This window comes from Dama dama, chromosome 24 (assembly GCF_033118175.1).
Source record: "Dama dama isolate Ldn47 chromosome 24, ASM3311817v1, whole genome shotgun sequence".
Taxonomy (NCBI): domain Eukaryota; kingdom Metazoa; phylum Chordata; class Mammalia; order Artiodactyla; family Cervidae; genus Dama; species Dama dama.
Window position 1 is genome coordinate 61,496,945 of NC_083704.1, and position 15,413 is coordinate 61,512,357.

Below are 15,413 nucleotides of genomic sequence, written 5' to 3' on the forward strand. Positions count from 1 at the left end.
GCACGCTGAGCTCTCTATAAATAGTTTTTACATCATCCCCCAGCCATGTGGATCTGAGTAAGGGGACCGTCATTACAAGCTGTCCCTTCCGAATGCCTGTACTAAGGACATTTCCGTTCTACAGATTCATTCAAAGGTGTGTGTCCCCACCTTTGACATCTGCAGGGTCGATTCCACTTGGGAAGTTCTCAAAGGGGGTGAATCAGAGAAAGGGAAGAATTTACCCCCAAAGATACCTTCCTTCCTGTTCCAGCCCCATCACTGACTGGCTTGCCAGTCATGTTACCACTCCAAACCTCAGTTTCCTCTTCGAGTGAGGTTTTAGAACCACTTCCAAAGGGACAGTTGACAAATTAAAGGCAGCGATGCCCACGGAGTGGGAAGCAACCTCCCGGCACGTCTGAGAGCACCACAGGTGCTGGAAACGGCCCGGGTTAAAGTCCTGGCTCGGCTGCCGAGCAGCTGTGTGACCTTCAGCCCTTCACTTAACTTCTTTGTAGCCTGGCTTCCTCATCTGCCGGGTGCAGATTTTAAAAAAGAAAGTATCTGTGTGGCAGGGTGGTTGTTTTTATTTCTCCCCCAGATGAACTGAGTTAACACATGTTAAAGGGTCTGAGACAGCACCTGGCATCTCGTGAACATGCAGCGAAGCCTCGTGAGCCCCGGAGCACACAGCTCCCAGCAGCAAAGGCCGAGACTGACGGGGTTATGCGTGGATTCTCTCTGACTCCCCAGGACCGCTCCGTGAGAAGGGACCAACCGCACCACCAGAACCAGTGAGAAAACTGCGTCTCGGATCAGACGAGGGGCAGAGCCGGACTCCAACTCACTTTCTTCCGGCCATGCGCCTGCCTCTCTGGTCTGGTCAGCCACGCTGCCTTCCACCATCAGGCCCCCTGAGACCCCCACGGGGCAGTAGCCAGAGCTCTGGGTCACTCTGCTCTGAGTGATCCTGCAGCCGCTGAGGCTGGGGGGGCCATCGCACCACGGAGGCTGCGAGGCGAGTCCTGTCGGCATGCCTTGATCCCTCGATGTTTGGAAACCTCGCTGGGAGGAGGGAGGCTTCTTCCTCACTACACTCCTGGGCTTAGAGCACTAGCTGAGCGTGCTCTGAAACCCTCAGTAGCTCCCCACGGCGCACAGATCGAATCAGCTCACACAGGGAGCACGGGTCCAAAGGTGGCACATTTCTTTTCGGGGATTCTCCCGGCCTCCCGCTGCTGGACTCATGTCCTCTCAGCTCCCGGGACCCTCTTCCATTAAGAGCACTCAGACAGGGACTCAGAACCGTGGGCTCCAAGCCCGTCCACAGCAACAGCAGGTGGGAAAGAGACCCGAGCCTCCGATGCTCAAAAATCATACAGCCAGGGGCAGAGCTGGGACCCAGATTCAAAGCTCTGAATACCTCCAGGACCACTCTGAATAGCAAATATTCTTTGCTGCATTTTCAAATTATTTGCCGATAACCATAAACATCTGTGTACGTGTGCTCAGGCGCGTCCAACTCTTTGCAACCCCACGGACTGTAGTCCACCAGGATCCTCTGTCTATGGGATGTCCCCAGGCAAGAATACTGGAAGGGGTTGCCATTTCCTTCTCCAGGGGGTCTTTCCGACTCAGGGATCAAACCTGTGTCCCCAGCAGTGGCAGGCAGATTCTCTACTGCTGAGCCACCTGGGAAGTCCAAACATAGAAATAAACGTACAAATCTGAAAGAGTTCAGATAACTGAAACAATTCTGGATCCTAACACTTCTTTCCAATGCTGTCTCATTAAAGCAAAATCCAAATCTTTTACAAAGGCCCCTGCCCACCCGCGCCCGGTCACTCTCCTCACTGCATTCTCTTCTCCAGGCCTTTCCACAAACCCCCCAAGGGCCTCCAGTCTCAGAACCTTTGTCCCTGCTGTTCCCTCTGCCTTGAATGCCCTTCCTCTTGACGATGTCTCATCACCATTCAGATCTCACACAGTGTCACCTCCTCCCAGAAGTCCTCCCTGACTACCCTGTCTAAACCACCCCTTCCAGCGGTCACTTTCTATCACACCTTTCTCTTTCCTTCTTTTTCACAAAAGAATAACCTCATCACAGAAGAAAGATCTTGTTATCTACGATTCTCCTGCTGACTTTTCAGCTTGTCTTACATTCTGCCTCTCCCCAGCAGAATACCAGCTCTCTGCCAAGGGACACAGCTGACCCGACCACTCGCTGCCACCACTGCGGCAGCCAGAGCCGCGCCAGGCATGGAGGCGGCACTTGATACAAGCTCAGTGAGGAAATGCGCGCACGACAGAGATAAGCTTTGGTCTCTGGCTGTACCCTCTCTGCACGATACGCTCGTCCCCAGTCCACGGGCAGGAACACTGAGGCCCCCTCCTGCCCCCGCCCAGACGTCGGCACCATCCACGCCCAGGCTAGAACAAAGCGTCTACCAGGGCTCAGCTGGTCAAGGACACCAGCCGCTGACATCTCCCCGAAGAATCCGTGCGCTGAGGCTGCCTGCTATTAGTGAGAATTGTTCTCACGCCTCCCACAGAGGGAGACCCTGACTTTATGAAGCAAAAACCGCATAGTGATTAACACTTAATCAGGACGTTGTCTGTATTATAGCTCTGTGAGGGGAAAAACAAAAAAAAGATGGGGCTTTCATCCCACTCTAGTAAATGTTACAATCGGTGTGTTCCTGACGCGATTTTCTTATTAGGGTCCTTCCTTGTGAATTTTATTGCATTTAATTAAAAATTATTGCTAAAAGAAACAGCTGCAGATGGTCTTATTTTAAGTCAGAAAATTAAAAACTGAATATTCTCATCAGTCAATTTCAACAAGAAGCACAGCCGCACGCATTAGGAATGTGATGGTTTTGAGATTACGGTAATTTTTATGGCATTTCCAGGTCCTTTCGATGAAACTTAATGAAAGCTCTGCATGAGTTCATTTGTCAAAAACATAATAATAATAGGAAGGCTCCCGGCTTGCAGGCAGACAGAGAGATACCAATGAATACCACCGCTGGGATGTGCCAAAAACCTGGCCAGCCGACTCTCGACACCAATGGAATTGGTCGGCAGGAGGCTTGGTTGCAACCCTGCTGTCTACCCACTCAAGGATGTACAGCTGAGGCCGTAAATCACCTTTATTTTCACAATGATGTGTATTTTTGTTGCCGCAGCACTGTCTGTAAAAAAAAAAAGTCAGGTTTTCACTCTCAGGGAACCACTTCACCGAAACACCTACTGCATTCTAAAGATGCTGGAAGGGGCCCTCCATGCTAGAGTCTGTGCTCATTTCAGAGTTATAAACGCAGCCTCTGTCCTCTGTCTGGACAGTCTGTATTGTGACCCGCGACTCCTCCCCCAACTTTGTTACTTGGCTTGTATCCTTTAGCTTTTATTTTCGGGACTAAATTCTGATTATTTCTTGTACGTCTTTTGTTGGAAACCAACTCAAAACCTTTTGTTACGGACCAGAGAGATTGTAAAAGATGAAGGGAAGATCGAGTGGAGAGGTTTTCCCGGGTGGTCCAGTAAAGATGCCACCTTCCAAGGATGAGGGGGGTGGGCGGGGTTTCGATCCCTGGTTAGGGAATTAAGATCCCACTTGTCGCACGGTGCGGCCAAGAAAATAAAGAAGGAGAAAGCTTTAAAAAAAAAAAAAAAAAGATTGAGAAGAGAAAAGCAAAGGCAGACACAGCTGGGGCCCTGGGTGGAACCGATGCTGGAGGACAGGGCGTCTGTGCCCAGTGTGGAGGTTGAACCCGATGCAGCCCCACCGGGTCTTCATTTTCTCCAGGGGCGCCCCTGGCTCACCTCCCTGCTTCCCGTGTCCTCATCCCCTCCGCTCTGCATCCTGCCTGGAAGGCCAATGAGGAACAGCCCCACCACAGCCCTGCCCGGCTGAAAACCCGTCGGGTGCTCCCCGCGGCCCTGGGGTGTCAAGCCGAAACACGGGGTGCTTCTCGGCTGGGCCCCAGGCAGCCTTCCCGCGTCCGGCTCGCCGGCGTGGATGCCGGGCTCCGCGGTCTGAACGCGTAAAGGTCTTTCCTCACTCCAGCCGCCTGCCCGGCCTACTGCTCCCCCCTGGACGGTGTGTCTCCATCGTGAGCCCCTCGCTGTCCCCCTGGGGCCCCCCGGACGGCAAAGGCTCCTCGCCGCCCCCTCCTCAGAACCGCCTGGACGGACCTCGCACACGGCTTTCATCACACTAGGCTCTAAGGACCTCTATCAGCCTTTCCCCCCAGCCAGCCGGAAACACCCCGAGGGTGGCAAACATCACCCCGACACAGGCCAGTACTTAGAAGAGCAGCCGATGTTGAGTGGTTGGCGGTGACGGAATCAGTGAGCTGCTGGAACGCTCCACCACAAGACTGGAAATCCGGGAAAGATGGTGCGGGTTTAGTCCTTACGCCTTTCCACCCAGGCTCCTCCACATGGTCTCCGGGTCTGCAGACGATGGGAATAGCTTTCCAGAAAAAAAGATATCAAGGGAATATTATCTTGATAAACACAGTTAGGTCACTTTGACTGCGGTTTAACCTGTTAAAAACCACACGTGTCCTCCTGGGCTCACACCTTCCTCTACCTCCGTACGGGGAAATCCTGTTGTTGCTCAGTTACCAAGTCCATCCGATTCTCGTCCACCCCGCGGACTGCAGCACGCCAGGCCTTGCCATCCCTCACCGTCTCTCAGAGTTGGCCCTTTCATGTCCGTTGAAATCAGTGATGCCATCCAACCATCTCATCCTCTGTCGTCCCCTTCTCCTTCCACCTTCAATCTTTCCCAGCATCAGGGTCTTTTCCAGTTGAGTCAGCTCTTCGCATCAGGTGGCCAAAGTATGGGAGCTTCAGCATCTGTCCTTCCAATGAGTATTCAGGGTTGATTTCCTTTAAGATGGACTGGTTGGATCTCCTTGCAGTCCAAGGGACTCTCAAGAGTCTCCTCCAGAACGACAGTTAGAACTTTTCTTCAAGTGCCTGTTCAGATGCCCCCTTGTCCACGCCGCCAGCCCACCCTCCTCTGGACGCCTACTCTTTGGGTCCAGAACGTTTCCGATCTTGCATTCCAGGGACTTGAGACTAGGTCCTCTTCCAACTCCCTCGACTACACCCCCACTGAGGTCGGTGAGGATGGGGTGGTTCACCTCTCCCCACACAGTACTCACTTCTCAAGTGGCCGTCATCAGTAAGCCAAGAGATTCAGGCACCTGGATGCCCCCAGTCCTGGTCCTCACAAACTCCTGGGCACGTAATCCGAGCCGCGTTCAGACCGTGGACAGCTCTGGAGGAGCCGGACATGCTGGGCTCTCTTTCTCTGGAAGCCACCGCTTCTCGGGGCCTCTGAGCGGTACAGACGGCTGCTCCAACCCAGAGCTTCCAGTCACTCATCCCATGCCAAGGGCCGCAGGAGGGAAAGGGTCTCCCCATCACGGTGCCCGGCGGGAGGGAACGGCACCTGAGCACCTCATCACCAAGTCCCAGGAGAGGCTGTCCGCCTTCTCGATAAGCTGCCGAAACGGCAGCAAACCCACTGGCAGGCAGAAACCAAAAGAGGCTGTCCCTCCGCTTTCCCTCGCGTTCCCGCCCCTGGACCTCCGAGCAAAGCCAGCACGTGGGTGGTGGCCGTGCCGGCCTGACTCCCGCGAGTGAGCCACTTCGGAGCTCTCAGGCAGAGGGCACCAGTGAACGTGGCATTTTTCAACCACAGAGGACAGGACGTCGAAAGAGCACTGGGTGGAGAGTCAGAAAGACTTGGGTGTGAGTCTTGGTGTGGCGACTTACTGCCTGTGTGACCGAGGATGGCTGGAATCTCTTTCCTGGACCTCAGCCTTCTCATCTGGAAAATGGGAACTGGAAAGCCCTGAGGTGCCTCACTGATCATGAATTACAAGTGAAATAACAGCCACAGACAGAGGCACAGACGGTGAGATTTCAGAATCAGAACATCCCGGTCCTGGGGTGCCCAGGCTGGTGCGGGCAGCCCCGACCCCATTCCCCGCAGAAGGCAGGGGCAACGTCAACGCCACACCCCACAGCTCACGACTTCACACCCGCTCCTGGTTTATGTATGTGAGGTCCTTAACGCTGGGTCTGACCCACGCACAGCAAGTTGTAAGAGAGACACAGACACCCTCTCAGTGAAAGACCCTGTTCTGCACCCGCATGCACAGCTGTGGAACCTTGACCGCGTCACTCCATAACGGCTGGTGCTCGCTGGCCTCCTCACTCGGTGCTGCATTAACTCATTCCGTCCTAATGACACGAGCAGGCCCGGGACTCCTAGCGTCGCCTTTTACAGGTAAGGAAACCGAGATACATGGGACTTCCCTGGCAGTCCAGTGGTTAAGAATCGCGCTTCCGCTGCAGGGGGCATGGTGGGTTCAATCCCTGGTCTGGGAACTAAAATCCTGCATGCCACGCAATGCAACCAGAAAGAAAAAGACACTGAAGCAGAGAGAGCAGAGAGGTAAGTCACAGTGAGAGGTAGAGCGTGGACCGAAAGCCAGGCAGAGAAAGCGATGAGAAAAGCCAGCGCGGCAATATGTTAATGTCAGATCTAAGAAGCGGGCCCACCAACATTCACTGGAAAACTCTCCCTGCTCTTCCCTAAGTCTGAATGTTTTTATAATGAAATGGGGAAAGGGGGTCTTGGGGATCCGTGTGGAGGGATAATACTGAGTGATTAAAGTAGACGCTTCATCGTGCAAAAAGCGAAGTTACAATTATGGGGATTTAAACGAGACACTTAGGACAGACCAGTGTGTGTGGTGTTTTGCATCCAATGGCTATTTAATAAGCTTATACAAAGCACATCAAACTGTGTCTCAGAAGATACTTAATAAACGACAGTTCTTTCCCCTCGTGAAGCTCAAAATCACCAACTGATCAACATGCATTTATTAAGCTCCTAGTGCATAACCAACATACCAAGGTCTTGGGGGATATTCAGAAGTAAGGACTAGGTTCCCCCAACCAAGCGTCCTGACTGAGGACACAAAGTGTTCTACTGGAAAAGGACGAGTGTTGGACTAGATGGCTGTTGAGAACACTTTTTCTGTGTTCAGTTCAGTTAGTTCAGCCATTCAGTTGTATCTGACTCTTTGCGACCCCATGGACTGCAGCAAGCCAGGCTTCCCTGTTCGTCACCAACTCCCAGAGCTTGCTCAGACTCATGTCCACTGAGTTGGTGATGCCATCCAACCATCTCATCCTCTGTCGTCCCAGTCCCCTCCCACCTTCAATCTTTCCCAAAATCAGGGTCATTTCCAATGAGTCAGTTCTTCACATCAGGTGGTCAAAGTATTGGAACTTCAGCTTCAGTATCAGTCCTTCAAATGAATATTCAGGACTGATTTCCTTTAGGATGGACTGGTTGGATCTCCTTGCAGTCCAAGGGACTCTCAAGAGTTTTCTCCAACACCAAAGTTCAAAAGCATCAATTCTTCGGTGCTCAGCTTTCTTTATAGTCCAACTCTCACATCCATACATGACTACTGGAAAAACCATAGTTTTGACTAGATGGACCTTTGTCGGCAAAGTAATGTCTCTGCTTTTCAATATGGTATCTAAGTTGGTCAGTTTTTCTTCCAAGGAGTAAGCGTCTTTTAATTTCATGGCTGCAGTCACCATCTGCAGTAATTTTGGAGCCCCAAAAAATGAAGTCTGTAACTGTTTCCAATGTTTCCCCATCTATTTCCCATGAGGTGATGGGACCAGATGCCATGATCTTAGTTTTCTGAATATTGAGCTTTAAGCCACCTTTTCACTCTCCTCTTTCACCTTAATCGAGAGGATTTTTAGTTCCTCTTCACTCTCTGTCATAAGGGTGGTGTCATCTGCACATCTGAGGTTATTGATATTTCTCCCGGCAATCTTGATTCCAGCTTGTGCTTCATCCTGCCCAGCGTTTCTCATAATGTACTCTGCATATAAGTTAAATAAGCAGGGTGACAATATACAGCCTTGATGTACTCCTTTCCCAGTTTGGAACCAGTCCGTTGTTCCATGTTCAGTTCTAACTGTTCCGTCTTGACCTGCATACAGATTTCTCAGGAGGCAGGTCAGGTGGTCTGGTATTCCCATCTCTTGAAGAATTTTCCAGTTTGTTGTGATCCACACAGTCAAAGGCTTTGGCATAGTCAATAAAGCAGAAGTAGATGTTTTCCTGGAACTCTCTTGCTTTTTCAATAATCCAACGGATGTTGACAATTTGATCTCTGGTTCCTCTGCCTTTTCTAAATCCAGCTTGAACATCTGGAAGTTCACGGTTCACATACTGTGTATGAGAGTCAATTCAGGAAAAAAGAATCCTTTGAGGATACTCTTTAAATCAAAGTTGTGTATGCGTGCGGATGCCAAGTCTCTCAGTCGTGTCCAACTCTTAGCTACCCCATGGACTGTAGCCCGCCAGGCTCCTCTGTCCATGGGATTCTCCAGGCAAGAATACTGGACTGGGTTGCCATGCCCTCCTCCAGGGGGTCTTCCCAACCCAGCCCGTGGCTCTCACATCTCCCACGTTGGCAGGTGGGTTCTTTCCCACTAGTGCCATCTGAGAAGCCCGGAGTTGTGTATACCGGGGAAAATGTACACAGGCAACAATGTGTATACTCCTATTTCATAAGACAGAAGACAGCTACAGAGAATGTTTTAACTGGGAAAATGCTATTATCTGTGTGGACAAACCTGGAAGGAAGTAACTGCATAGAAGAAACTTTACCATCATCCATCAAACCCTGAGCTGCTGCTCTAATTGAGAGAACTCTGAATTCTATTACACACTCCACACGTTTCTCGAAGGGAGGCACTTTCGTTAGGAAAAGGACTTGGGTTTAAATAACACTGAATCGCACCACGAGAGAGTTGTTCCCTTTTCACCCTTCCTGGATCCTTCTGATCACGCCAAGGAGACTGTCTCCGTGTTGGCCCCAGGACACCTCTCACACCTCTCGCTGCTCAACAAGGGGACGGAGCCTCCGTTTCACGGCCTTGGCAAGGCTCGAGGCCCATGTGGGACTTCACCGGCCCGGGCTTAGTTCTTTGTCCTGTATCTTATTTTCACAACTGCCTTCTACTTAAGACAACTAATACTGCTTCTCCATTTGCCGGCAGTGACACAGAATTTCCTTTCGAAATATCTTTTAAGTAAAAAAGATGGACTGATTTAAAAGACAAGCAGTGAGCCATAGTGTGGGTGGCTGAGAAATAACAGATCTGCTCCAATCAGACCATGGGACAGAGGCGCAAACGGGGGGTCCACAGGGAGGCAGGGCCGGGTGGGCTCTGAACTCCCCCTCCTGGGGCTCACTGTCCGCCCCTCTTTCAGGAGCGTCGATATTTATCTTGGCCTCAGCCTCTGATCCTCACTGCAGTGAGGTCTGGGGAGACACAAGCAGTGGAAGGAGGAAGGGAACGGTCTGCCATCCTCTCATCGGGTCCCGGCCAACCCCAGCACGCCTGAGCATGTGTCCCAGGTCAGCAGCATCCCCCTGCCCTTGGTTCTCAAAGCCCCTATTCAGGCGAAGAAGCCGGGGCCCCCCGCACCTCGTGGCAGCCCCCGCCGCCTCTCGACGCCGTGTGTCCGGCGCTGCCCTTGCCCAGACATGTTCCAGCCCAGAGCGGGGATTTCTCTGGCCCTCTGCTTCCCTGTTTCATGCAGGAAAACGGAAGCAAGCTCTGCTCACTGACTGATGTCCAAGAGGATGTGGTTCCCGCACGGGAGATACATCCCAGCCAGTCTGGCCTGCAGGGAAATCCATTCCGCAACAGAGTCTGAGGGTTCAAGACACTTAGCCAAGGCTCCAGGCTGGAGCCTCAAATGTGAGACCCTACGGGGCGAGCACCCAGCACGGTGGCTGGAACACAGCAAGCAGGCGGGACATGGGACACGGAAAGAATCAGCATCTTCTGCGGTATTTTATTCTGGTTTGGATGAAGGCAGCTTTTTTTTTTTTCTGTTTTTTTTTTTTTTTTTTTTTTTGGACTAAGCAAAGATCAAGGCGGGCTTTCCAAGGGGCTCAGTGGTAAAGAATTCCCCTGCCAATGCAGGTGACGTGGGTTTGATCCCTGGTCTGTGAAGATCCCCTGGCGAAGGAAATGGAAACCCACTCCAGTCTTGCCTGGAAAATCCCATGGACTGAGGAGCCTGGCAGGCTACAGTCCATGGGGTCACAAAAGAGTCAGACACGACTGAGCAACTAAACAGCAACAGATCAAGGCCACAGGCCCTTTGCATACGGCCAAGTGGCCTGCACACTGCACAATCCCACGGACACTATATATAGACTAAACGGTGAGTGTGAGCCTGGGGTGGGGCAGTGTGCAACCTGCACAACTAGACCTGGCATCCCTTAGCATCCTTCACAAAAACCCCTGAACCAGGAGTCAGGGAGTCGGGGTCCTGACACTGATTTCTCCACCAAGGGAGACTGGAGGCAAGTCTCTTTCCCTCTTCATGCCTCAGTTTCCTCCTCTGTAACAGGACCAAATGTTGTCAGAAGTTCCCTTCCAGCTCTACAATTCTGTGATTCAACAGAAGCAGATTTCCATTTCCAAAGGACAGTCGTACAAAAGAGGAAATGAACTCAGATGCCTGGCTGTTGGGGGAAGAGTCAGCAGGAGGGGGCAGGGATAGTGGAGGGGTTGGCTTTCACCTCGGTGGGGTGGGGACATGATGGGAAGCCAGCTTCTGGCTCAGACAGAAAGAAAAAATAGAAGGACCGAGCAACAGATGAGGCAGCTCTGGGAGGTGGAGAGTCCCCTGGGGACTGAAGAATTCAACTACAGACCAGGTTAGGAGAGAGACCTATTAGACCCGGGAAGTTAGACCACACGCCCTTTGAGGTCCATCCCAATACGGAGATCTTGTTTCAAACCTTGGCTCTATTTCCCAGTGCTGGAGGGACACCACCAGGGGCGTGTGCACACGTGCTAAGTCACTTCAGTCGTGTCTGACTCTCTGCGACCCCATGGACTGCAGCCCTCCAGGCTCCTCCGTCCATGGGACTCTCCAGGCGAGACTACTGGAGTGGGTTCCCAGGCCCTTCTCCAGGGGATCTTCCCCACCCAGGGATCAAACCCGAATCTCTTACATCTCCTGCATCGGCAGGGGGGTTCTTTACCACCTGGGAAGCTTCCCCCACACCCACCGGGGTTGGGTCTTGTCAAACCCCACTGGAAACTACTAATGCAGTGACCTTGTCTGCTTTTCTGCTCCCACCCTCTTTAAAGTGCGCACATGCCCCCATTCTCCAAATTAAACTGGATCCCTCTAGCATTAAACTGGATCCCTCTAGCGGCACTGATGCCCACCTCTGCTCCGAACCAGTTCACAGAAAGAACCAATTCATAGGCTTACCCAGACTCGGGGCAGGGAGAGAGGGAGACAGGGTGGGGAACCGTATGAAAAATTCAGGAGAAAAGTCACACAAACACTCCTAGTGTCTACACTCCACAGAGAGCTAATGCGAGTTGCAAATCATTATCTATTCATTACTGCAGGTCCCCTGGGAGTTCGGAGCAGCGACAGCCGTGTGGGACTAGACTGAGGTACTGGACATTCGGGGAAAGAACCAGGTTTTCCTTGAAGATCACCACCATCCTGACTTTTCATTAATTCAGATCAGGTGCCCCCATGTGTGTAAGTGGTGGAGATTGAATTGCAGTGCCTTTAAGGTGCATCCGCGGTGCATAAAAAACAGCAAGACTTGGCAATTATCCCCCTGGGATGATCAATAAGGCCATTCAGTCAGTCTCGGGAAGGTGAGGTCAGAAAACCCCCACTGTTGTCAATAATTGCAGTGTTTCACTCTCACTCCCAAGGTGACCGAGTCCAAAAACAAAAAAAAAAATCAGCTTGGACATACCTCTTAAAGATCTCTATTGAGAAATTTAGCTTAGGGCGCCCTTAGCTCTTCGAACAATTTAAATAAATTGTCTTTTCTAGTTCCCTTGAATAGAGTGCATACTGACACAATAAAAAGGGATCAATCTCAATTTAGGGTATTTTCCTGATGGTGAAAGATATTTAGTTTGGCAAGATTCCAGGCCCTTCTCTTTTGGTGACTTTCCCGGAGGGGAGTAGTAAAACCATCTGCCTAGGAGATGAGAAATGTACCCCAAATAACAGCAAAACACATTCACTATATTTGGCATCTAAGACATTTTCAAATAGACTAGGTACGCCGATCTTTCCAAACACTCTGCCTAGAGGTAGCAGGGATTCATTTCACAGGTGAAGTAACCAGGACTTGGAGAGGTAGAGCCACTCAGCCCAAGTCACAAAGCTAGAGAGAGACAGAGCCAGAGGAGAAAAAGCCAGTCTGTTCTGACCACTATGCCTATCCTCAGCCTCCGGGACCTAACGTCTGATGATCTGAGGCGCTGATGTAATAAGAACAGAAATAAAGTGCAAAATGAAAGTCATGTGCTAGATTCATCCCCAAACCATCCCTGCCCGAGTCCGTGGAAAAACCGTCTTCCACCAAACTGGCCCTCGGCACCAAAAAGCTTGGGGATCGCCACCCTCGCCTAAGCCTGCCTCTCAGATGGTTACCGCCGCTGGCCGGCGAAAGGCAGACAACAGTCACGGTACCTTTCTGCCTCCGGGTCGGCGCTCTGCGGCTTGCTCTCGAAGGCGTTGAAGCTGCTCATGTCCACGTAGCCGTCGTTCTCGTTGGCCGTGGACAGGGCCCGGCTCTGGTCTTCAAACAGCTTGGTAAACGTCCCGGCCCGCGCAGGCCTCCGGGGTGGGATCTGGATGTTCTCGTAGTCCGAGTTCATGGCCGGGATGTTCTCGTAGTCCGAGGTGTCGGCGTTGGGGAACGAGATGGAGCGCGGCTTGGTGAGGGGCAGCGGCAGGAAGGGGGGCCGCGAGCGGTCCTCAAAGGACTCCACCCGGGACACCGTCCTGCTGAAGGGGACCCCCTTCCTCTTGCCCTCCCGGCAGAAGATGAGCGACGAGGGCGAGTCGCAAGCCCGGAGCTTGCCCGTCCGCACCCGGAGCTGTGGCGAGTTGCTGAGGCTCCTGCGGTCCATCTCCAGGAGCCGGGCCGGCCCGTGGTAGCTGGACTCCGAGGACGACCTGGACGAGGACACGTGGACGTCCACGTGCACCTTGCTCTCCGTCCTCTTCTTGAACGTCAGCGCCAGGAACCGCTTGAAGGACGACTTCTTTTTCTTCTGCTTGTCCGGGAGCTCGCTCTCCACTAGGAGCGAGGGGGAGCTCTTGGTGATGGGCTTCTTGGTGATGCAGGCCAGGTCGAACGGGGGTGGGATGTCTACCATGGACGAGGGGGTGGAGGTGCCGCTGGACGGCAGGTGGCTCCTCTGGGAGAAGCTGCCGGAGGAGCCGATGACGCAGGGCAGGGACAAGTTGTCTTCCTTCCTCTTGATGCCGTGGCCGTCGAGGCCGCACGCCTCGGGCTCCCGATACAGGGACGCAGGGATCTCCCGGCCCTCCACGGAGAACGATCGCGGATACAGCGTGAAGGCTCTGGGCTTTGCCGGCAGGGCCCTGCCGACATCCAGCGGCTTCCCCTCCAGCGACAGAACTGTCTTCCTCGCCTCCGCGGCCGCCGCTGAGCCAGCTTCCGGCCCCATTTCTTCCGGGACCGTTTCTGGGACGTAGCCAGCCACCTTCCCGGAGTGGGGCCTGGCCCTCGCCATGACGTTCTTCCTGTCGATGGGGACCAGGCCGCCCTCCGCATCGGGACTCAGCTCCTCCGAGGCGGCCTGCGCTCCGGGTGTCTCCGCCTCCCCAGGGTCCGCCCCGCAGGGCGGGCCGACTCCCATCTCGTAGGGGTTGGCATCCTCGTCCTCGGGCAGGACCAGCACGTCGGGCACAGGGGGGCCCTCCTCCCCGGCGCCACCCTGCGCGGAGCCCCGCCGCTCACGCCCCGGCCCAGCCTCGGGGTCCCACTCCGCGCGTTCTCCCGGCCCCGGCTCCTGTGCGGACTCGGAATAAGGAGGGTAGCTCTCGCTACAGAAGGAGGTGCTCTCGGTGGGGAAGAGCTCGTAGGGACGGGCCGAGAGAGGAGGCACGAGGTCGTCCACGCTGTCGCTCTCAAACGGGATGATGTGGCAGCTGTCCTCGGCCGCTTCATCCTGCACCGGGTCCTCGCCCTCCCGGGGGTCCTCCCCCACCTCCGCTTCTGCCGGGTCAGCGTTCTCATTCGGGCCAGCCGGCTCATCCTGGCCGCCATGCTGGCCGCCAGCACCCACAGCATCTTCACACGCCTCCTGGGAGACGTCAGGGTCGTCTATGGCCACCTCGGCCTCGGGGACACCCGTAGCCGACCCCTCGTCCTCTGGGGGCTCCTCGCCAGCATTGTTCCCCTCGTCCTCTGGGGGCTCCTCGCCAGCATTGTTCCCCTCGTCCTCTGGGGGCTCCTCGCCAGCATTGTCCCCCTCGTCCACACCGCGGTCCGGTTCTGCATCAGCCTCCTCGGGGGTCCCAGGGGCCCCGGGCTCCTCCTCGCCGTCGGCCGCAGCATCGTCCACGACCTCGAGGTGGGCTGGGATGCTATCGCTCGGAGACTCCGCCCCTCCATCTCCAGGCCCCCCGTCCTCCAGGCTGCATGCGCTGTGTTCTTCCACCAGCTTCTCTTCCTCCTCCTCGTCCTCCTCACTCGTGAACGTCTGGTCCTCGGTCCCCGCGGCCCCGGCACAGACTGCCCCCTCCGCGTCCTTGGGGGCGGGGGCGACGTCTCGGTCAGCCTGTCCACTCAGCACCGCCCAGGCCTCTGCAGCCGTGGGCCCCGCCGGCCCGCACCCCTCGCCCCGCTCCTGGCCCTCCTCCTCCTCCTCCTCCTCGCCGGCCTCCGGAGGCCCCGTGACTGTGTTCTCCACGCAGCCCGCATCCTTGGCTCCGTCCTCTCCCGGCGGAGCCCTGGGGGCCACGATGTAATCCTCGTCGGCCTCGGACTCGGAGCATTCCGGGGTGGACCGGCGCTCTTCGTAGAGGCCCCTGTCCACGCAGGGCAGCTTCCCGTTGCTGCATTTGTTTAAGCTGTTGATCACGTAGACGCTGGCCCTCCACTCGCTGGGGGTGGCCAGCCGGGGCTTGGGGGCGATGGGGGGTTTCGGCCCCCTGGACATGGAGGAGTTGGGGCTGTGAAGGCTTTCAGGCCGGAGTGACGAGGAGCAGAATTTGGGTGGTGTCTGTGGCGTGAGGGAACTGGCAGCCTTCGGCTTGGGGGCGACTGGTGGTTTGGGTGAATCTAAAGGATGAAAACACAGACAAGAAGGGGAGAGAAAGTACAGTTACCTTTACTTCCACTCAAGAGTCTCCTACCTACCGTTTTCAAGAGAACACTGGAGCTGGCTTCCCAGCCCACGTGAACCCAACCTATCACCACCATCTTTAAAATCCCCTGTGTGCTCACGCCCTGGGGTCGAGTCCGACTCTTATGGGACCCCACGGG

The 15,413-nt window shown here is 54.4% G+C and overlaps 1 protein-coding gene across 3 annotated transcripts in view; it reads right to left on the reverse strand.

The window, feature by feature from the left end:
* FGD5 (FYVE, RhoGEF and PH domain containing 5) overlaps window positions 1-15,413 on the reverse strand; it is a 123,885-nt gene that overhangs the window by 96,388 nt on the left and 12,084 nt on the right. For all 3 annotated transcript variants that reach the window (XM_061128930.1, XM_061128929.1, XM_061128931.1), the window contains exon 2: window positions 12,584-15,209. In XM_061128930.1, coding sequence (XP_060984913.1) covers window positions 12,584-15,209 — 2,626 coding nt within the window. The remainder of the gene's footprint in view (window positions 1-12,583; window positions 15,210-15,413) is intronic.